This window comes from Semicossyphus pulcher, unplaced genomic scaffold (assembly GCF_022749685.1).
Source record: "Semicossyphus pulcher isolate SPU_LCO1_2020_fin unplaced genomic scaffold, fSemPul1.0.p SCAF_6, whole genome shotgun sequence".
Classification (NCBI taxonomy): domain Eukaryota; kingdom Metazoa; phylum Chordata; class Actinopteri; order Labriformes; family Labridae; genus Semicossyphus; species Semicossyphus pulcher.
In genome coordinates, this window is record NW_027211737.1 from 19,751,819 (window position 1) to 19,776,168 (window position 24,350).

Genomic DNA, 24,350 nt, shown 5'->3' on the forward strand with positions numbered 1-24,350 from the left:
GCAGGCGCATACATAGCATCCCGGTGATATCCTCCCTCTCTGATTTAAATGTATGTGTTGAAGACTCATTTAATCTTCAAAGCCTGGGGAAGATATATGTGTGTGTGTGCGATCCACACTTTCTATATAGTCGGAGGTCACAGTGGATTCTGAATTGCATGCACGAAAAAATCCCAGAGCCATGAGGAGGACACTGCTACGGCCCATCAACCTCGCAACAGGGCAGCTATTATTAAAGCTTAGGTCTGTGGTTAAGAGCTCCAATAGCGCCGTGTTACACTGCCCCTCTCTCTGCAGGAAGTCTGCAAACACCTACAGCAGGTCATTTTCATTAGCATAGACGCACTAAGGCATGCTAAAATTCATGTTAAACTACATGTGATATAACTTTAAAATAAACAAAATGGCCTGTCGTATAACTTTTGTGTATACTGTTAAACTACTGTTAAAAGCTAATGTTAAAGCTTAGCATGTTTATGCTAAACATGGCCCAAAGTCTTGTTAAGGCTTCTTAGTAAAGGCCATCCATCCATCCATCCAGCTAAGCAAGTCAGCTCAGATGTCCCTCTCCTATAGGGTTAGAGTTAGGGTTATTTTCCAACTCCTCCTGGGGGGGGGCAGGTGGGGTATAATCCCTCCAGCAGGTTCTGGGTCTGTCCCAGGGTCTCCTCTCGCCTGGAAAGCCTCCAAAGGGAGACGCGCCCAGGAGGCATCCCAATCAGGTGCCCCAACCACATCAACTGGCTCCTTTCGATGCGAAGGATGTCTCTCCTCCTCTGAGGAGGAGGAAACTCACTTCGGCCGCTCGCGACTACAATCTCATTCTTTCGGTCACTACCCAAAGCTCATGACCACAGGTGAGGGTTGGAAAGTAGGCTGACTGATAAATCGAGAGCTCCGCCTTACGGGTCAGCTCTTTCTTCACCACGACGGTCTGGCAATAATGCTGACGCTGCACCAACCGGTCTGTCAATCTCACGATCCGTTTTACCCCAAGATACTTGAACTATGTCGCTTGGGACAGAACCTCTCTTCTCACCCGGACACCGAAAGCTTTAAGAAAAAGTCTGCATTAAAAAAAAAGTGGGAGGGTCTTATGAAAGATGCCTTTGAGTTGCATTATGGGAAAAGTATGATCGGATGGAGCTTGCACCATACTCAAGACTGACTCAGATATGTGCTGCTTGAATTTGAACATTTTGTATGATTAATTTAATGCTTGTCATTGGATAGAAAATGACACTATTCAAAGTACAGTACAGTATGTTTAGTTTGGAGAGATAGACCACAGGCATTTACCTGCATAAGTAAATCAGATGCCATCAACATTTGCATGATGGGTAAAGAGGCATCACAGCCTCTCAGTCAAAGTAGCCTGACACAGTTTAATGTGAATTAACATTCACATGAGCTATGATATTGCAGCATCGTATCACATGCCACTCTCCAAAGAAGACTATTCTGTGCTGCAGCAGCCCTACTATCTCCAGAAAAGCCTGAAAGCACACTAAAATGACTAAAAAGCAGGGATGGAGGCTGAAGGGAGACAATTTTCCGACAGATGGCTGACTGAGTACACCACTTCTCCACTGAGTGCAAAGAAAAGCCTGTTTGTGTCATGACACCTTTCTGGGTTTAAAAATGTGTCTTTCCACGCAGAGGTGAGCCGCTGAGCTGATTCGACGTGAGGAACCAGGTGTCTCACTGCGCTCTGAATGGTGTTATGCGACACTCCTGTGTGAAAGCACATCGTACAGAAAAGTGAAAATGAGCAGATAGCGTTGGCTGCTGCTTCACAGTGATAACATCAGCCTGAACGAATTAGACTGAAAGTTGTATTGATTAACTTTGGGCCTGCAGCTCTTTATAGACTCATCCTGTTGGACAAAGAAGCCCTTATGACTTATTAAAAAGTTACATCTACGCTGCTGATTATATAAAGCTGCAAGAAAAATGAAGTTTCTTTAGTGCTTGCAGCTTGCTCACGGCCAAATTTTAATATTTTTAAGCAGGTACACCTTTACACCTTCGGGCAGCCTGTAGGACGAGGCAGTGCAGAGCATGTTTGACTAACACATACAGAGAAACTGTGACAGCATGGAAATGCAAAAATGAACAACTATTTCTTTATAATGATATAAACACGAACAACTAATAAGAAGCGCCAATGAAAGTTTGACAGCAAACAAAACAGAAGTGTCTGATTTAACATGATTTCATATTTCAGTGTGCGCCTCAGGTTACAAGTTAATTATAGTGAGTGAGCAGATGCCCTGTGTGGAAATGTTCGGTTAATCATTTCATTTCATCTAAGTTGTCTGTGGAAGTGGTGTCTTCCTTCCTTTATCTCTTCCTTATGACTCACTCTCTCTCTTTTCTTTTACTCTCCTGTTGTTTCTAAGTGAGGCTGCACGGCGCTGCAGTGGTTAGCGCTGTTGCTGTGGGCCTTTCTGTGTGGAGTTTGCGGGTTCTCCCTATGCGTGAATGTGTGGGTTCCCTCCGGGTACTCCGGCTTCCTCCCACAGTGTCCCAATCCACGGGCTGCGGCCTTAGAAGGAGGCGAACCCCGGAGGATGCTCCATTCATAGCCTGCATAGACCGTTAAAGTCGAAATGAAAGTCTACGGATCATTTCCTGTTTGCGTCACCAGCTGTTCCCGCCCTTACCCTTGCATCACCTAACGCTGCTCCTGTCGCCTAGCAACAAGTTAGTAAGTTAAGCTATTATTTTAAAGATAATTTGTTTAAAGGGCCCTTTCATTTTTTTTTTGTGTATCTCTAGCTATTTGATTGGGTTGAAACCAAAAACTTTAACATTTAAACGTTTATTCCTCGGCCGCGTAAAAGTCCGCCATCTCATTTGAATTGGCGCGCAATGCATCTCGTGATATGTTGGGCCGCGGAGGATGCACCCGATGCATCCTAATCCTAGTACGGCTCTTATGGGACACACACATGCTACTGACACACAACACACACATGCACAGAATGAATCTCCTTCCTAACACCCTCTGTGACCAGTGTTTCCACATGGGGTGCTGGCATGTCAGAGGGTATAAACGTCAGCTGAGCATTCACACAGAGAAGGGAGAGCGTGCAGGCAGGGAAAGTCTCCTCGTGTGCATTACAAAATATACACTTCTATACACGTTTTTTAAGCTGCTAGATTTGAAATGTGAATCATGTGCAATCTGCTGAAAGGAACATCTCCATATGGACTGAGCTGTTCCTACATGAGGATAGATGTCTCGCTTGCAGGGCGAGATGACTTGTTTTGGCAGTTTTTTTACGAGACTCAGCTGGCTGGCCGGTCAAGGCACACGTTCCAGCCAACATGCTGGTGATATAAATATGGGAAAAGCACGATGCAGTGACTCACAGTGAGTTGCAAAACGGTGGCAAGCATACAAATTTAAAAGCCAAACACTTTTTCATGGCATGGACTTTGCTATGCACCGAACATCCTCCCCCTTCCTCCCTCCTCCTCTTCACTCTAGACTGGCTGCCAGCACACTTGTGTCTTCACAGTAGGCATGGCTAATACGCTTAAACACATAATGAATGACACCTGCATGTAGACAACACTAAGCCTGCTGCAAAGACCAGGATGAATCTCTTTAAAAAAAAAAACATCTGGATGCTCATATTGCAGTCAAACATTTTTAGCCATGGTAGCAGCATGACTCTGGGGAACTTGGAGTGAAATTGTGACAACTATTGCACAAGATTCATGCCTGTGTTCCCCTCAGAATTAACTAATAACTTTAGGGATCCAGGGTCAGAATTTCAAATTGTCTAACACGTCAGTTAATGACCAAATACCAACAAAACTAAAGACATCAAAGTCAGCACAGGCAGTGGTCTTTTGACCATCTCATGTACAAACTCCAAAGTAGGGAGGCTGCTTTCAATATGTATGCACCAAGGAGATGGAACGCCCGGCCTGAGGACCTGAGAGGGGCCCTGACACGGAACATGTCTAAAAGCAGATTAAAAAACGTACTTTTTATGGCTGACCGCCGGGGTCAGCCCTACGCACGGGTCTGTGTGTGACTGAGTGACTGAGTGAGTGAGTGAGTGAGTCACGGTACTTTCACAGCCGTAGAGAGAGAGAGTTGCGACATTGCGATGGTGGATCATGGAGCATATTGGACCTCCGCTGACGCGACTCTCTATCTATACGGCTCTGGTTTGTTCAGGGCTGCTCCTCCGCTGTCCTCACCTACGTCTGCAGCGCGCACCTGCTTTCAAACACGTTGTCATTGGCCTCATAAGGTCAGTCCTTGTAACACATTGCCCACAAAAGCGCACAATGACCCGATGCGGTCAGCCACATACTAGGTTTTCACCTAGTCTTGTTTCATCAGTTCATGGCAGAGGAAGAAGTTTTTAGTGTGTGTGTGAGTGTGTGCATGCACATGTATCTCTATGTGTGTGTGTGTGTTTTTTTCTTCTCTGAACTTTGTTTAACTTTAGTATCTGTATTTGTTGTTTTTTCACTTGATGTGAAACACATTGTGTTGCCCTGTGTATGAAACGTGCTTTATAAATAAAGTTGAACTTGATTTGACAAAGAAGCAAACGTTAGCAGGCTAGCTGCTAAACTACATTTGTGAATATGGTTAATATCAACATGCTAGCATTGTCACTGTTTGCATTTTAGCAGGCTGATATTAACATTTAGCTCTAAGCACAACTGTACCTATGTAAAGCCTATCAGAGAGGCTCGCTCACCTGTAAACTATAACTCCTAGTTCATGTGTGAAACATACAGACATATGTGACTATCCTATGCGCTTCCTTATAGGATAGTTACATTAAAGAGATTTAGTTATGTTTTAGGGGGAAACAAATGTTTAAGCTTATTTAGAGGAGGTGGTAGACGAATGCTGACACTGTAATGAAAGTGATGCTGTCCTTTAACTGCCAGCAACACAAACACCTGCACGGTCAGCCTTTTGTTTTGTAGACATCTGTTTCTTCATCTATTATTTAACCCAACAACTGCAGTTCCTTAAAATAGAAAGTACTTGTTCGGACCATCACACTGTTATTTACTCCTCCTCTTCCCTCCAAAATAAAGGACAGTTTCGATCAGAGCATTAAAGCACAAACCGCCACTCGGAGCGCACAGCCATAAAACAGATGGCGCCTTAGTTAGCAAGTTACATCTTTATGGTTGCATGAAGGGAATTGGCTACGGCGAAAGGAACAGGAAGGAAATCAGCCGTGGTGGTCCGGCTCATTTACAGCTATTACAGCGAGGAGAACAGGATCCGTGGAAGCAGCGAGTTGCATACTGCGTCAGCATGATTGAAGTGAGGGACTCAAATCCACGGGCGTAAAAAATGGCCTTGACGCAGCACTAGTACGGGGCTTGGGGGATTTCACACTCTGTTTAATGTTCACTGTGACGAGACATGTGATGGACACTTACTGATAAAATCTAAAGCAGTCCGTCTCCCCGCGAGATCTCGTCTGAAATCAAATCTGGAATTCATGCTGCGGGAGGGGGACAAAAAAACTGCAATCTCTTGGAATATTTGGGAAAATGCGACATGGTTTAATGATGCATGGTGTTCCCGTTGTAACAGAGATGATGCAGGTTTTTTTAAATGTCCTGAAAAATAGGTGAGTTAAAAATAAAGCGGTTTATGAGCGCGGCTGCTGCACTCTCAGCTCATCATACCTCTCTGCTCTCTCTCTCTCTCTCCCCTCGCCTGCTTCTCACATGGTGTATGAAATATTCATGTCAAATTCTCACATGTGTGCGCACGTACACACAAACACTACACAAAAAACCATGGTGTGCTACACACGCAATAAGGTCAGAAACGATGAAGTTACATAGTAGATTAAATTTAGGGACATAAGTGATCTTTGCACCCTGAAAGTATCCTGATATTTATGAAAGTCCAGCTGTCTGCTGATCCACATAACTTCAGATTATTCTGAATGAAGCAGTGCATCATAAGTGCAATCCACTCTCTCCTGTCTGCATAACATAAAGATGTCTGATTTAAATGTAGACATGTGAGTGGGGGACAGCCTGCCTGTCAAGAGACAGCTCACAGACGCTCTGACACCATAAGATACACATGCAGGACAGACTGGACCCAGTCTCTGCTGCACTGATTTAAGCTGCGCCGCCTTCACTTCTGACAATTCCTGCAGATCCCACGATTACAGCTGGCGCTGCTGCAGACTCGTGAATCACTCATCCCGAGATAAAACAGATAAATGCATCCTACGTTAGCTGAGAGGGACGGAGGTAGAGGGGGGGGATGAGGATGGGGAGGTGGTGTTGAAGGATAAGATGGCTGCCTCGGATAATGAAAACGAAATGTTACACAGGTTCAAAGCAGACCTGTGTATTTGAAGACATAGTAGGAGGGAGGGGACACTAAAAAGCAGCCAATTGAATCAGGCAAGCAGATGGATTTAGCATCCCTCCCGTAACTTCATTTGGAAGCTAACTGAATCAGCACACTAGCTGCAGGGAAAGTGAATAAAAAGAGAGGAGAAAGAGCCCTATTGGACGGGATTAAAATGAGGCTCAGACGATAATGCCTTAATGAAATTAGCATCAGGCATGTTTTTTTGAATTCAGAGTGGATTCTTTGTAAGATTCTTCAAATCTTGGATAATGTTCGCAAGATGATTGAATTAGCAAGCGCTGCTGGCAACATTTTTCAAGCAACATGCAGCATTTAAAGATTTGAGTTAGGAAGGAGTCTCTAAGTGGGCGGCCAGAAGTTTGATATCCAGTATCTGACAAGTCCCATCTGACACGCTTCTCCATAGAAGTCTGATAATAACCCACAACAGTCCCGCTTAATATGATTTTCTATATACGAAAAGAAACTTGCCAAGTCTTAAAGCGTGCACACACTGTGCATGGATAAACGGTGCAAATTTGATCTTGCCTCTCTCAAACGGGCTGGTACATCTGCCAAAGCCAAAGCTGGCGGAGCAATTTGCAGTCATGGTTACATCTGTTGTTCTGGCTTACAAGACCTCTGTCAGCGGGCAGTGCTATAACTCAGAACTTGTCAACACACTGTGGAAAAAAACTGTGAAAAAGAATAAATCCTTCCAATGTTGTGTTGGTTAATTATTATTGCCCCATAAACTCCTATGAAACTGAATCAAGGTGCCGTTTGCATGCGCAGATGTGTAGATGCAGCCTGACAGATTAGAAGGCGTCCTGAAGCCTGAGTTCCTGTTCCAGCATCACAGCTGTGGCTAAATGCTCGCGTGCTTCTCTCTGATTGCTACAGAAACACCTGGAAATGATATCCCTCTGACATTCTGCTTCTTTAATTAGTGCAGCAAGAAAACTTGGCTGCTGGTGCTGCTTCTATTGATTCAGTTTTGCGTGGAAAGCAGTGGGACACATAATGCTAAAAAGCCGAACAGCCAGCAGAATAAAGGATCTAATGTGATTAGAAGTTTGTCCAAACTGCAGGGAAAAGTGTCTTTATCTACTTTGGACCAGATCAATACAGCATACAGCAATAAAAACACTGGATTTAGGATGATACCCTCTCTGTGCTCCCTAACAATTCATGCTTGTAAGGACTCTGTGTTCCACCGGGGGGATCAGGCTTGAAGGACGCAGAAGAAGACACACCCTTGAAAGTTCCCAGGAAATTCTTACAGTCAATTTTCCCATACAAGTTTTTTCAACAAAGTGCGAGTCTCTTGTTCTTGGAATAAAGACGTGATCAGTGCCATTCCAGATGATCAAAATCCCTCTTAAGTCCTTTCATGCTACAATGCCTTTACTCTCTCCGAGGCAGCTTCTCAGTGTGCAGAAAGGACATGCTTCATCTCTGCTTGCTGCATAAACACTCAAGAAGAGATGAGAGTTTCAATGGGACAAATTAAAGCCATTCTCCTCTGCGGATGGATGAAACAAACACCCAGCTAATTCTATTGATTAAAAGAAATGGAGTTTGTTGTCAGCAGTGCTGTATATTTGAGGCAGCGATTTGATTAGGAAGCTCTGTTCTGCAAAATTGGTGTAATGATAATACCCGGTTTGATTACAACAAATGCGCACTCGCAGGCGCTGAGCGGGAATCAATCTCGCATTACGTCGACTTATTGTTCCTTGTAGCCTCTCCTCCACATGGGACGCTGCTGTGTGTGAAGTGTCATGATGCACTCATGCTGCAGAGCCCTCTGCAAACAGCCGGGAGCACCAGGAAATGCTGAATGAAAATATTACATAAAACACAATTTATTTTTTTTACGGAAAATTAAAACTAATAATGGGAAAAAACAAGGGACACTGAAAATGATTCGCCATTTTAGCTGTTAGTTACCATTTCTATGACATAAATAAATGTATTAATTGAATGTTTGGACCCATCTATATAATAAAATGAACATATAATATTTTGTAAGGTGTGTAATTGAATAAAATTCAGGCAAAGTAAATGGTTGCGTGCTCTAATGTGTGCACATTCATTTGCTCCAATTTACTTAAGCTACACTTAAAATCCATTGAAAATTGCACAAATGTATTTAATTGAATGTCTGCTCTCTATTTATCTGACTTCAACTGTCCCGTGTGTCTTCATCTGCCTCTGCATCCCTGTCTCTCTACTTCTGCCCTGTGTGCTCCCGTCTGACCACCGGCGGGAACCCCGCCGTGCCTCGCCTTTAACTGCACCTTATTGCTGTTATACCGTCTGTGTAAATCTACAGTACGTGCTCTTTTTTCTGCTCTGCTAGTTATGCTGCAGCGTATAGGTGTGTAATTGTCCGCAGCTGTTTGTTTTATCTTATATTCAATTCATATAGAGGTTTTATACAGTATATAGATAAGGCTGCTGATCTAGAAGGCACAAATCTGCTCACTCAGTTGAGCAAAAATGACCAATTAAAGGTCGCCCCGAGTAACTTTTAATGAGCTTAATGAGACACAAAAGGCTCTGTCACTCACAGGACGAGAGGAAGGTGACTCAGTGCAGCTGGGCAGTACAAGATTGATCATCCTAGATCAAGTGTTGGGTTGCGTCCATGTGAAGTGCTGCTTGTACTGCGCCCAGCTGGCAGTCTCCTCCGGTATAACAAAGCCGCACACTTTGGTGTAAGCGGATTTCAGATCCAAGGAGTGCTTTAATTATGAAACTTTGGAGCAGGAATTAAGTTTATCCAGATGACTTGTAGAAAATCAAAGGAAAGCCGGTGCTTCTGATGCACATTGTTCAGGCTCTTTCTCTTGGTGAAAAGCCAGAACTGCTGGGCTGAGTGTCAGAAGTATGCAAACTATCTGCTCCTGTCTACAGGACCTTGGTGGTGGTCAATTTTAATAAGCTTTATGTGCCATTTTTGCCAGTAATAAACCATACCATTCTGCCGGGTGATATTCTCTTCCAGAATGCACCTTTTTTAGAACAAATGGCCCAAAATAATATCCACAGAGAAACATATTAGAAGGTACTAGCTGCAGAGTTCTTCCTGCCTTTATCTCCTTTTAAAACGCGGCTTGTGCATGCCCATCACCTTATGCTCATCCATGAGTACAACATTAATTAAACCATTTGGTACCAGATGATGCCATCGAGGATCTCAATGACAACACTCTTCAAGACGTGTTTTAATGCTTTATCTATGTGTGTCTGGATAAGAGCACACAGTCGCCGCTCGCATCAAGACCCTGTTGCTCGCTCCTGCCTACCTGAACGCCCTCATCCAAGTCTACACTCCGTCCCACCCACTACGCTCTGCCAATGAAAGGCGCCTGGTACTCCCACCACAAGGGCCCTAAGTCACTAACTAGCCTCTTCTCCTCAGTAGTCCCCCGGTGGTAGAACGAGTTACCAAACTCCATTCGGTCTGCAGAGTCCCTTTCACCTTTAAGAAGAAGCTAAAGACCCAGCTCTTTATGAACACCTCTGATCTTAATGATATTGATGCTATTGATGATGATGACATTGAGGATGTTGCTGGTGTTGATTAGGATATTCATGATGATGACAAATAAAACAGCACCAGTGTCCGATCGCACTTGAAGCTGTTTGTTGGCACTTACTGACTTTGTTCCCTCCTGCCTCGATCGTTGCTTGCGTCGTATTAACTCTCAGATGTACGTTGCTTTGGACAAAAGCGTCTGAAAATGTAACACTTTATAACACTTTCATTTCCAGCAGGTTCTTTCAAGACCACACTTCATATGTGTCCAAGGTCCCTCCGTGGGGGAGAATCAGTATTTTGTCGGATCCAACAAAGTGTGAATTTAGTGTCTCCACCGCCTCCTTGTACTGCACAGATGGATTTTTACCAAAGACAGAAAACAAATGGCAACAACCCAGTTCTGTCAAACAGCTGGAATGTTTCTGAGCTTTGCCAGCTTTTACACATTTATCATTCTAACAGTCATTCACATTATTAACCAGGACTCCTGAGGCCAATTTAGTGTGTTTTTGAAGCTCAAGCAAAGCTCCATCAGAGCACCTGCTGAGTACTGATCCACCCTGACCATCAGGGAAGCCAATTTAATCACCATTTTCCCAAATCATCTTTGCATACCTCTCCAAATGTCACCAAGCAAAACAAACTTTTAAATTGGTAATCAGGAAGTGTACGAAGCCAACTGAATATCAAGTCCTCAACAGGCTTGGTACAGCTGTGACTGTGATAGTTCACTTTACTTATGCCTCCCCACTTGTCTCTGTCTCCGCTGTCTGGGTTTATCGTCTCCCACTGTGCCTTCTCCCTGGTCCTGCGTGTTCCTGCAGAGAGACACTTCTTCATCATGTGCACGCATTGCCTTAGCTGCAGAGCTGCGTCGATTTACCTCCTCGGCATCTGCCTATGCAAACCTCCGCTCTCACAGCAGTCATTTGCTTAATTGTTGTGTGCGCTCTGCTCCGCATATGTTAGACTACATTTACTCAAGTTCCCGGGAACCTGTGATTTTACAGCTTTTCACTTCAATTAAAAAAACTGACAGATTCAATCATGCCTGCAGCTGCGTGTTTTGTTTTGGGTACATTTCGGAGCAAACAGTGAAACAATATTTGGGTAAATCTGTATACTTCAATGTCAGAATGGATCTTTTTTTAGTTGTATTATACGTAGACAGTTAAAGCAAATAAAACAGCTTGTAAATGTATGACATGCAGGCTTGTTGTCTATTTATTTATCCCCTGTGCGGCACATAACTGTCTTGTCAGCAGAAAAAGATGCCATGTTACAGCTTGTACTACATCACCACATTAGCGAAGGTGTGCGTCGGCATGCGACAACGACTCTATGCTCAATTTCACATTAGCGCCGATGTATCATTTGCTCGGGGACCAAGTTTTTTTTTTCCTCAAAGTTTTACACACAACTTTGAGCTCACTCTGCATCATCAGAGGCAGAGGTGATTATCAGGGTGCCACAGACACACAACACACATATTTATCACTGGAAGGAGATAATTGGGTGTGAAAACCTTAGAGACAGGGGATAACAAATGAAGCGCCAGGACGGGATTACTTTCATGGCTGGTTTTGTAACCTTTGGAGGCAACGAGAAATCTAACAGGTGCAAATGAAGTGATGCATTTCACAAAGGTGTTTGTAGATAACATGTTGGAGTTACATCTTGTTCTTATTTACTGTAAAGATGCACATGCTATGGATGACACTGAATGCATTAAATGGAATTATGCTATATTATTGGACATTTCATTTTGTGTGTGTGTTTAGGCTAATAAAACACAGTTGGCTGTGTTCGTAGACTAATGAGTGCTCTAATTCTTGTGGCTGGTTGGAACTGGAGAAATACAATAAATAGTAAAAGTAAAAGTAAAAATGGAGCTGCATAGCAGTGCATCTGTTAGAGAAGGCTTTCCAAAGTGCGAGACATATTAAACTGGGCAAAAAGTATTGTGAAACAAAGATTTGAGCTGCAGCTTTATTGAATATTAGAAGCCTGTCGAACCATTCTGCAGTTATCACACACTAGATACATGTCAGCGTATGTCAGCGGTGGTATACAGAAACTACTTTGCTTGTTTTAATGCTATGTGACAGTAAAAATGAATTGCCTGACAAGAAAGGAAACAGCTTGCGTGACTGCAAAGTGCTACTTTAGGGCCACACTGGAAACGGCCACTCTTTTGTAGTTAATCTAAGAGTTAGTATTTTTTTATCCAATTAATTAAGGTTAGACATGGTACCTAACCAAGGTAAATTTAGGGATAATTTCTTATTATTTGGGCTTAGCCATAGGGTGTGATGAATGCATGCTTAAAGGGCCAGTTCACCGATTTTCACCGTCAGTCCTATCATGCTATTACGGGGAGCTAATGCCATTATGGTAGGAAAAAAATGCTATTTGGTTCTGTGCCTTTGGAGGACGCTGTCCACTTCTCCAATGGGCCCTGGAAAACCTCCTAAACTTGCTAAACTACACTTCCTAAATCTAAGATGCCCGCCTCTGATGTCATGTCTTGATCAAAACCGTCAGGTTTGAAATTTAGACTGCAGACCTGAAGATTATTTAGACGATCCACCGGTATAGTCTTGTCAGGTTTCGGATTCTGTACCGCTCTGAGCCATTGCCTGCAGCGAAAACAGTAGTATTTCACTCCAGCATCTCTCGCTGGGCCGCTCCTTTCGGAGGGAGGGGCGCAATGCAAGCTGGGTGTTGTAGGAATGAAGAACAGGCGAAACCATGAGCTATTTGTACGACTTTCTCCACAGCCATGGCGCTGATTTCAAATATTATTGCTTCTATTGATTACAGAGACAGCGTTTTTTTCCAGGGGCGAACTGCTCCGTTAAAGTCAAAGCAGTTTAGGACCTGTGACCTTTTCAACCTTTTAATAACAATACATTGCTCCCTTAAATGTCCAGGTTATAGCTACTTATAACTCAAACTTTATTTTAACTACACACAATTGATTGAAGTGAGTACATAGAAGAAAAAACATCACTCTTTTGTAGTTACTGTGTCTAAAGGAATTCAGTCCCTACACATAGCTAACAGTGTCTTAAAATCTATAGTGAAACATGCTGTTGGATATCTCTTTAAACTCAGAGCTTCGACAGCTAAGCTCAGATCAATGTGAGCATGTCATTACAAAGTGTTAAAATGATGTATCAGTGGTAAAACTCAGCACATCAAAGTGGAGCAAAAGGAGAGGATGAGAAGAACAAAAGATGATGTAATAAATCCAGGTGTTTGAAAATGAGCTACATGTTCTCTGCAGTTCAGGATGTTACACCAGAGTTTTCCTCTTTTTCACTTCCCGTCAGCGAAGATACCACCTGGAACCTGTTCAGTGGTACCCACAACATGAGATGTATTTCAGACTACAACATCATGATTCAGGGAAAGTGAGTCCTTGCTAAGTAGCTTGTTGACTGCCATAAACAAACTCCTCTCCGTCCTTGTTTATGTCTTTGTCTGACGAATGTTTACCATAATCCACCCAAAAAAAACGGTCCTGGAACAATACTCGCCACAAAATTTGCTAAGCACGTGTTGCATTCACAGACACTCTGTGAAAGGGAAAAGTAGCTACTGCCTCTCTGGCATTTTCCCTTTGCTGTGTGGACGTGTTAATGTGCATAAATAACTAATCAGCTTATGCCAGCTGGAACACTTGGCAACTCTGAGCGAAAGCTTCAGCTCCTCTCTTCAAAACATCTTGAAAGATTCTGTTTCGGGCTCCCTCTGAGTAATTTTATCTCCTGCAAGGCCAGGAAAACTTCATCTTGGACGGTCCCCAAACAGGTCCAGCTCTCGTGTTTTTGTGAAGAATTTACAGTTTTGTTTGGAAGCACCAAATTCAATTTCGGAAGTACTTAGTCTGCTGAAAACTTGTTAATCACATTATTACACTCCTAAGACTTACTGCAATTTTGAGTTGATTACTGTCAATGTTGAGATACACTGAGGTGTTGTGTAGTAATGTAGTCATGCCACCATGGATACACAATTGTTAAGAGTGCTACAAAAGCTGAACAACTACCGTATTGTCCGAATATAAGACAGGTTTTTTTCCCATACATCTGAAAAAGTGGGATCGTCTTATATTCAGGGTCTATACTTTAAAAGGCCAATATGCAGTATGTTCACAACAGTTGACAGTGCCACTAATCTGTAAAGCGCTTGTACCCCTCATGAATTAGACCAGCCCCCCACAGGGCCAGGGGGATGAGAGGAGAGACACGGTGATCGTCTGCAACAAATGACTTAAAGGAGGTAAGTGAGTAAGTTAACAAAGGACTGAGGAGGAGTTATTATGTCAATTTTAGGATCATTGTTGTCACAGAGTGTAATGTACAAAATTGGCGAGCCCAAAAATGTCACAGGCCACCGTAGTGCCGCTGCTCGCCGTGGAGCTCTTTCCCCTTTCCTCCTGCGCTCTCAGTGGGCTTAGCCGGGCGCTCCACACCTTGGTTAAACTCCTGGGAGTCCCCCAGGAGCAGGCCTGCTCTCTTCAGCCCAAGAAAACGCTGCAATGGGCTGCCGCGTCTTGAAAATGCTAACAATCCTATCTAACGGATGGTAACAGAGAAAATCGTACTGTGGTCCTCAAAGCGGGAGAGTGTGTGTGTCTGCGTGTGTGTTACTGAAAAACGTGACGAAGGTACGCCCTTTACCAGAGCTGTCATCCAGCTGTTTGCATTCTAAAAGCATTTTATTTCATTTAAATGTAACTATTTCATCTTTAAGATTTTATTTAAAAAGTAAAATAAAATTGTTTTCTTTATAAAACAAATCTGGTCTTCAAAAGATATATATGTATATATATATATACTACTATATACACTTATATATAGTTTAAGCCAGCATAGGTGGATGTTAAATCAGTATGCAGCGTAGCATAAGAGGCATAATGAAACCTTGTCTGGCTCTGTGCATCAAGAAATCCGGTTTGACATTCGGTGTCTGCAGACTTTCCCATTACTTCCACCGCGCACCGAGCAGTCGTCCTGATTAATAGGAATACTTAATTTGTCATTAAGGCTGATTAATTCTATTAATCTTTAAGCTTTAAAGTCATTTAGTAATGTCACTGAGAATCAATTATTTGCCATGGTTACCAGTAAGAGAAGACCCTAGCTGTGGGAGTTCAATAAATGCACATAAGACGATCGCTGAATATAAAAATCGGCCAGTTTGAGCAGCTGTATCAGTATAAATGTGAAACAGCACTCTGCAGTATATAACTCTTAATGTCTACTTCTCAGGAGCCAGATATACTATATATGCCCATGTGGACTGAAATGCTCCTTGGCAGTGGACGCCATTGATTTTCTCGCCCCGTCTGTATAGCGTCTCTCCCTTCCTGCCAGCACAGCATGTAATATGAGGCCACAAGTTTTCCTTTACCCACTGCAATCAATTTCGCTAAAGCCGAGCTCCCCCGGCCTGGACGCAGCCGGCCTAAGTACCTGTCTCCTCCGACACACAGCCCTGCATACCCTCACCGTCTGCAAAAAAAGCTTTCAGCCTAATAAAAAACATATCTGACTCCCAACCTGACCAATCTAATAACGGCCACACAGTGCGACTACAGAGTGCTAACTGTGTCACCGCTCGGGAGGTGGTGCGAGTGCAGCAGAAAGGCCACGAAATCAAAGAAATCCCTCTGATCTCCAATTCCCTGAGAAGATGATCCACATCACAATTTCTTCAACGCTATCAGTTTTACAGCTGGAAGTAAGATGTGGTTTCTCACTCTAAAGGCTTCTATCTTAAAAGAACCAAAAAAATCCAATATATGAGGCCATATGTGCGGGCATACCAGGCATGATTGAGCCTGATTGATATGTATTTTAAACTCCCCACGCCTCCATCAATCTCTCACATTGTTAAGCAGTAAGACTGGGGTGTAACAATCACTTAGAGCTGTGCCTTGTCCCTTTCGAGAGGCATTTTCAGCCATCAGTTAATGTAATGAAAACAAATGGATCGGCTGTTTTCAAATAGATAGAAAGCCTGAGCCACAGCCAAAGATAACAGGGCTGTACTCTTCCAACAGAAGCGGTGTGGGCGTTGGAGTCAAAAAGACTGGCATGTTTAAGAAAAAAGAAGTGACTGACTAATACTGACGCTTTCCAAGAATAAAACTGAGAGCGAGTTAATAGAGGTAGGTTTCAAGATCTAATTTCCTGCACAACTTACACTGTACACATCAATGAAGTCTTTCCTCATGAAATATAATTGAATCCATTGACATGCATTACCATGTACACACCATCAATTACTATGCCAGGGAGGTGAGAGCTAATCCTTCTGCAGAGTGAAAAGCAGCTATCTGCAAGAACCCGGCAGCCTGCTGTTCATTTCTCTGCTAATACGAGGATTCAATCTCTACAGTAGCGACAGATAAGAGATGCAGCTCTGATAGCATCCTACCTGTAGCCACTGTGACTGGTCACTGTGTCCAGCTGTCCAAGCGTTGACCTTGCCCTGTTTGTCCAAACGGGCCTTCCCGGGCTCCCAAGTGAACATGTCCATGTTGAGGGTCCTGAAGATGCTGGAGGCCGTGACCTGGTAGTCCTGGATGTGGCCTGACTTCATTCCCAGTGGTTCAGAGCAGCCTGGTAACAACAAGAACAACAGATTTGTAATCACCCTTCCTCACCTTACCACCCTCTCCTCCCCCCCCAAAAAAACCTTGTGGTTGTTTGCCCCCACCAACCAGTCATGTTTTTTTGCCCAACAACAGAGGTAGTGAACTCTTAGAGGGAGTTTAACTAAAGGTAGAGAGGTTCTACTGAGAATCATGCTACATATAATCAGTGAGTTCTTTTTTTACAGAGTAGTAAAAAAGGCGGACAGAGATGTGGTATTCACAAAAATGGGACGGACTTGAAGTCATCTTAACATTGAGTTTTGACTACCGAAATCCACACAGTTGTTCACTGAGTGCAAGTTAAAGTTCCTTATATCCATAACTTAATGCCTTCTCGCCAGCATGTAAACAAAAGTAGTTTCAGTACGGCTATCACGATAAGTAACGCAGCTTGAAACGCCAGTGCTGGGCAAAGACTGTATAAAAGAATCGGACGTAACCACGGTGACGTCACTCATTGGTTTGTGGACCCCCTTTTAGAAACATTGAGTTTGGCTTACTGGCAGTTGCCATTTTGGTTTTTCGGATGCCGTGGCGGATACAGATTGTTACGTCTCTATCCTGGTTGACAGGACTCTGTGGTAGCGACTTGTCAATCACAGGTAACCATGCCCCAAACATACAGGAACACTTCATATTTTCACTTATATTTGAGTTATTTTTTGCATTTCTCTAATTCGCACTGTATTTTTGGAGCTAGCAAGTTTTATCTTATCTTATGCCCTTCTTTAGTGCTTATTTCAGTATTAAAGGGAGCAAATATTAAATTAATGTCAAGCTGTATTGAAGGAGACCTGAAGCAAACCAGTGCAGTCACCCCCTGCTGGCTATTAGAAATAATGCAGCTTAAGGCACTTCTGCATTGGCTTCCCTTTTGAAACGAGAGGCTACATTCGCTTCTTAAATACAGCAACTGCTCCAGGAGGCGTACTAAAGCAGAATTACATTACATTTTCTGATGATTATGATGATGATGAGTTGTGTCTTTATTTGGATGACGCTCATATAACTCACCAGTGAGCTCACAGCCGAGCAGCTCCATGCGCAGGGTACAGTGCCTCCTGCAGACTTGGGGGTAAATGCGCACGTACTGGGCTTCGATGGGAGGGGTGAAGGAGTTGGCTGATGGAGCGTTGTTATCGACGTTTCCTCTGAAAATCTGTTGCAGTGGATGAAATAACAGCAGATGGGGGGCGTGGAGGATGGTGAGACATCAGTTATCCTGTAATGTAGCGGTCTATCTGGCACTGTCTCTAGTGTCTACTACACACTCAACAAATTGCTGTCATTCAAGGTCAATGAGCTAGAATTACAGGGAAAAAATAGACAATTTCTCGCACCATTTGAGGCCGTAATTCATAAGTACAGTGGTGTGTTTTAAATTAGAGCTCCAATTATATCACTTTACCTTCTGGAGTGTTTTATCCAATGACCTGAGATAGGCTGACAGAGACCCGCTGATTTGAGTGAGTGATATACTGCATGTGTGAGGCTGACGGAGGAAGAGAAAGCAAGGCGGGGGAGCGGTGTGTTCTCATGCGAAACAGGAAATAGAAGCTGTCACAGGGCGGGAACAGGTCAATGTGAAAAAAAACCCCAAACTTATATTAGACAAGGATCAGGGCATGTAGTTTGACAGGTTCTTTTGTACATGGATTTATCCTGCTCTTACAGCGACAACTTCCAGCTCCAGCTATCGAATGAAAACTACATGAGGCACAGCTAAGCAGCAGATATCACAGAATATTCAAGTCCTGATTCTATTTTTTCTGTGTTATAAATTTGGTAACAACTTTGGAGCTCGGGGTCATTCGGAACTCGGCCAAATGGAGGACAGCGGCGGTCTGCTGTCAGGAATGATAGAACGCTGTGTGGTCTATTTGGTGGCTGTTCATCCCCAAATAGTATAAAATTCAATCTAGGAGTCATAAAAGTGGAGGGGGGTAAGGGCCAGCAAGATGGGCCCGGTGTGTGCGAGCTAATTAAAAAGCCATCTCATCATGTCCTCCACCCTGCCCTTGACTCAGTCTCTAGTCGCTGTGTGTGCACGCGTGTGAGTGTGTGTCTTTGGATGTGTTAGAGGGAAAGAGTGGAGAGACGACAATGACTGTGTGCCCACGTGTGTGACTCACCATGTCCTCATCTTTGCCCTTGACTTTGTATGTTCTCCAGGTCTTCCCGTCATCACTGTAGGCCACTTTGTAAGACTTCACGTACTCCGGGCTGCCGATACGCTTTGCACCCTGGGTAATTAGTCCTGTGACCCTCATTCTCCTCTGCAGGTTTATCTGTTGAGGCAGAAAAAGGCAAGAAATTATGAAGAGAACCTGCCGCTTCATTTTCAGACAGTTTGAAAGTCTGCATCTGTGTCTGTGTGTGCGCATGCAAGTCACGGGAATCAATGCACAGCCTTGTATCTCTTCTGTCGGGGCCATCCATCTTATTCAGAATGTCTGTGATCAGATGGAACATTTAATCAATCCTCACGCTCCAGATCCAGTCTGTAAGCCCTGTGCAGACTGTCAATATGGTGCCGATGTAAAGCCACTTGGAGAGCCAAGAGGAAAAACGGAAAGTTAAAAACGAGGGAAGTTTTCCATAGATCTTGTCCAAAGCGCACACAGCAGGATCGTTATTATCTAAGCACGATGGACACACTACTCTGAGGTTTGCTTTGACGTGTTTGTCTCTGACAGGGCACTTTGATATAGGATTCCAGTACAGCTGCACCTATTCCACATAATACCTCTCACAAATAAGCAGCAGCATGTTTGACAGGGTTGGAATATCACCCTCATTAAATTGGATTTCACATGTATTTTGTACATGATTCCATATTTTGCTGAAGCAAATGGTGAAAATGCACACTTATGGCTGTAACATAATGTCCCCTAAATGATCCTTCCATTAAAGGAGTGGTGTTATGCTCATTTTAAGCTTCATATTTCCCTCTGTGATACCTGTAGGAATAGCTTAGCATAATTTACAGTTAAAGGCCCTCATACAGCCTCTGCCTGAAACGACTCAGTCAGCTCTGTCCCTTTAAGAAACCCCGTCCCCACAAGCCCGCTTTCTTCTGATTGGCCAGCTCTCAGAAGCCTGCCGAGGTGTATAGAAACCTGGCGTTCACAGCTGCCTGCAGACTGAGCTGAGAAGCCTGGGGATTTCTCCAACATACTTTTACCTACAGATTTGAAACTTCACCCACGTGTAGTCTGAACATCCAACATTGTAACATTATATGTCTTAACAAGTGAAATACCCCCTCTTTAATGCCAAGCATCTCTCCCAAAAAGTAATTCAACAGCTTTCTAAAAATATCTTGTTTGATTGACAGGCTGTAGCCTCCTTATCTAGTGTTGGTTAGTGCTTCCTTTTCCACACCTCCTGCTATGTCTTTGCACTGAACTGAATAGTCTGCCTCCATTTACAGGACAGCAGCTAGCCTCAGAGACCTGTGAGCGATGCTACACGTGCCACCACATCCACGATTGTCTACAGTCTTTGTCTTAAACCATCATTACTGGTTGCCTTGCACTCATTCTGTAATTCTGGTGGACTAGTTTGAAGACTGAGTCTTTGTTGTCATTTTTGTTATTTTTCTCGACAGCTGACGACATCACAGCACAGCGCGCAGCAACAACAAGAAGAAGCCTGTGGTGACTCAGGAGTGGCTCTGGCTTGGGTTACTCACACACTGTACCAGCAGATACACCCACACTGCACACATCCACAGTGAATCGTCAATGATAAAAGTAGGGCAGGACAACAAGGCTATTTGACTATTTTAATACTGTAACACACTTGTGATAGCATGTGACAAAACAGATAAAGCAAATAAACGGTGATGACAATTATTCATTCATCATTTTGGCACGCGATTCACACAAAGCTGCTTCATTTCCAGGGAAAAAGGCTCTTTTGTCTTCCTCTCCCTTTGACTAAATATTAAAGACACAGCTGTCTAGTGTGCTATAGCTGCAGAACAGAAGGACAGCTACAATACAGCATTGAGTGAGTATTAGGCAAAGGGCCATTAACCCAGAATGGCCTAAAACTTAAAAAGAAATAGAGGTGAGAAAAGGAGCTTCTCCTGTGAATTACACTTCTGTGCCTCAAGGTTGCACTCGTTCTTTAACGATGTTGCACTTTACACAGAAAAATCCATAACTTAATGTGATACTAGAAACAAACAAGACTGTATTTCAGCGTATGTTTGTCAAGTTGAAGTCGGTGGCTGTTTAGGAAAATATTTAAAGCTGATCCTCGAGAAATGGAAGCCTAACTTCTCCGACAATGAGACCACATCCAGGACGGTTTTCTGGGTGCTTGAGCTCATTTTCTGCTGCAGAAATGTTACCATCACTATGAAATAAGGCAATTTACAAGTAAAAATATTTTAGAGGGAAAGCTCAAACAGAAAGTCTAAGCTAGGCTCCCCTTCACTGTTAATGAAAGTCTCTGAGCTGTGTCTCCTGAGGACTTTAGAGATTATTCTATCCTGAGGAAAAAAAAAAGTTTACACTCGCCAACCTCGTCTGAAATGTCAAGAACTAATGAAGTAATGTATAATAATTCTACCGCAGCTCGGATTTCCTTTTATAATTTCCATTTGTAGACACAAGACTCCTGTACACCTATTTTTCTACTTATATCAACGTATAAAGTTAATTACATAAAAGGAAGCCTCACAGCTGTAATGACCCACTCTCTCATTCGCAGCTTTTCTTTTCGCTCTTCTCAGTTTTCTCCTTAAAGAGAGATACTTCTCGCACTAATTAGAGGCCCTGTCACTAAAAGGCCACTGCCGGGGGTAATTTGGGTGATTCTTCAGATTTTTAACGAGCACTCAGAAACATACGTCTTTCACCTGAGCAGTAATAGTGATGTATTTACGGGTCTGAGTGAGGCATCGTCGGAAACATCTTCTGTGACAGGCCTCTGTATACAGACGCCTCGGTGTGAGAGACAGTTGCATAAGGTGGCAGAGGGAGAGAAAGATGTTTTTTTATACATATTTTTATGATCCAAAAAAATGTCAGTTTGTTTCTTTTTTTACGTTTTGACCTGACAAATTTTAACCAGTTACATGCCAAGTGCGACGAATCCACAATTCAGTAATTTTTCCTGAATCAGCACATTTGTCTTCAGCTCTGTATTTTCTAATGCTTCTCTAACAATAACAATGTCTCAACCATTTCTATTATTAAACTGAAACAGGCACAAATAACAAAGTTACAGACTCGTATGGCCTTAGCATCCTCATGCACTCTCCGGTTCAGAAACTTTGCAAGAGAGCACGAGAAGAAACACCCTAGAAGGCAAAGTTGAGCTTGAACTCTTACCCTCTCACCATTTCACCCTCTCCGTCTTTCCTGAAACACACAGCTCCTTGCGTATGAAGTGCTCTCAGGAAAATGCATGACAGAAGAAGAGAAGAACTTCTACTTCAAATGCTTTCCGTTCTCCAACTTCTCTTTTTTTTTTCTCGACACAAAGAAAATACCCTTTGTTTGCATGGTGTGATATAACCGGCTTTCTCTCTGAAAAACATTCACTGCTTTGAAAAAGTGTTCGGCGCGTTACCATCCAGAACTTCCTGGAACTGATTTCGTCCTGTAGCTGTAGTTCTCACACTGCCTTTGGGAAACTCTGGAGGATCCTTGAAATGTTTGGGACTGTTTCTTTCACTGTTATTTCTAAGAAATGTTCAAGAACTTCAGGTCATCGGCCCTCTGGGATCACATACACAGTTAAACAATGAGCAAATAAGCTTATTTATCATGCTTGTATACTAAGGTGATTTTTTTTTAACAGTTTTTCTTGATTGCTTTGACCTGCTTAAAGAAACTGGGATCCACTCGGTTTTCATCTTCATTGTCTAAGCAGAGCACAAGACACCTCTTGCAAATGTGTTAACCCTTTCTCATTGGATTGACACATTTTCCCCACCCTTTTGCAGAACAGTTAACACGGATGTCATTCAAGCAGTCCAAACTCCATTGTTTTAGCTATGGTAACCAAACAGAAACCATCTGTTCCTAACTATTAGAAACTACTGTGTTGTTCTTTGCCAACATGGATGGAAGAGGTCTAAGGCAGATGAGAGTGAGTATCAAAAGTGGCTATTTCTTATACTCTACAGTGATAGATTTGTATACTTTACTGTAATAGATTTTATTTTGGTTTAAAAGTATTTTGTGTAATATTTACAGTATTTCAGTTTTCAGCCACAGTTTGAAAAAAAGAATCAATGGAATCAATAAAATTTGCATCAAAGCATTTCTGATTCTAGATGCAATTCTTTGCAAGAAGGCAAATTTGACAACCAATGGCACTGGCATGACAGCTACGTACAGTAATAGGCTACAATGACAAGCAATGATGCACTGATTCGCTGTATTTTGTATTTTGTTGTCCACTGTAATGGTTGATTGGAAGAGCTCATACAAGTACAAACATGCAAGTTGTTTTGTTTTAAGGCAAAATTTCGACCACGAGTGCTGCATCAAAGCAATCAAGAAAAACTGTAATATAGACAGGTTCATATTTACATGCTGATTCTTTTTTTAACATTAATATGTTTGTCGCATTTAGAGCCACCACCATAAGAAATCAAAGTCAGACGCAAATTTAAGTTTCACATCATGACTCAGGAAATGAAGCAGAAATATGCCATAAATAATCTGGTTCATGATGACTGTTAGTACTGTTTTCTTCATCATAGAGCACATGATAGCTCACTATCTGGGGGCATTTTAACAACAGACAATCTGGCTAATTAGTTGATTGAGTAAAATATCAATAGCACAAAAACATTGAACTATTGATTAGTTACAGCTAAAGCTTCCTGTATGCTGCTTTGACTCGTGTCAAAATCTTAAAGCCCTCTGCTGAACAATGGAGAATAATGTTTTCCTGCTTTCCACTGAATTTGTTACAGAGCTCATTAAGTCTTATTTAAAGAGGCACAAACACTTTTATTTACAGCTTCAGCCTTTGGATGAACATGCAACGCACCACACAGTGGCTACTTTCCAGTCCTTTATATCGCCAAGACCACACTAACTATTACCCGATATAAACAAACTTACAATCAAGACCTCACACACACTCAAAGGTCAGGGGCGTACAGAGTCAAATAAACAGAAAAACCTCTGTTGATTACACAATTAAATGGAAACTGTGCAGGGAATAGAAGCAGAAATGAAACAATTAGGCTGTCCTGTGTCCTTCGAACGAGCAACGAGACGCAAACAGTCACACACTTACACATAATGCTGTTATTTCTTTCATCACATACATGCACACATAGAAATAGATGAAAATTACATTATCATTATGTATATTCCCTTTTTTTTAGATTGATTTATATTATGTTTTGTGTGTAAATTAATTAAACCTTTGTATAGAATCCAAACCTCATGGTCTATATTGCACCAAACGTAAGAGAGGCCACTCAACCATGAACCTTCTCTCCCTCAGTAAAAATAGACTGTGACATCACCTCACAGTAACAGCCAGTGATATGCAAACATGTTTTCATTGTGTTTGGTCAGAGGGAATTTGCAAACGTTTCAAGGATAAGTAATGGATGAATCAAAGGCCCAGATTAGAAGCGTCAGACGATTTGGCAGGACTGGGAACTGGCAGCATGACTTACGTGAAGCGATTCTTTCTGGGAAGAGGTGCTATTAAGTCTAAATTCGGCTTAAAAACATGTGTGTGACTCTTTTTTTATCTAAAAGCGAGAT

General features: G+C 42.7%; 1 protein-coding gene across 2 annotated transcripts in view; it reads right to left on the bottom strand.

Moving 5' to 3' along the window:
• The window catches only part of edil3a (EGF-like repeats and discoidin I-like domains 3a), a 116,684-nt gene that overhangs the window by 15,101 nt on the left and 77,233 nt on the right, over positions 1-24,350 (bottom strand). For both annotated transcript variants that reach the window (XM_069683163.1, XM_069683162.1), the window contains exons 6-8: positions 18,729-18,884; positions 17,611-17,755; positions 16,377-16,561 (exon numbers count right to left, since the gene is read on the bottom strand). In XM_069683163.1, the coding sequence (XP_069539264.1) occupies positions 16,377-16,561; positions 17,611-17,755; positions 18,729-18,884 (486 nt within the window). The remainder of the gene's footprint in view (positions 1-16,376; positions 16,562-17,610; positions 17,756-18,728; positions 18,885-24,350) is intronic.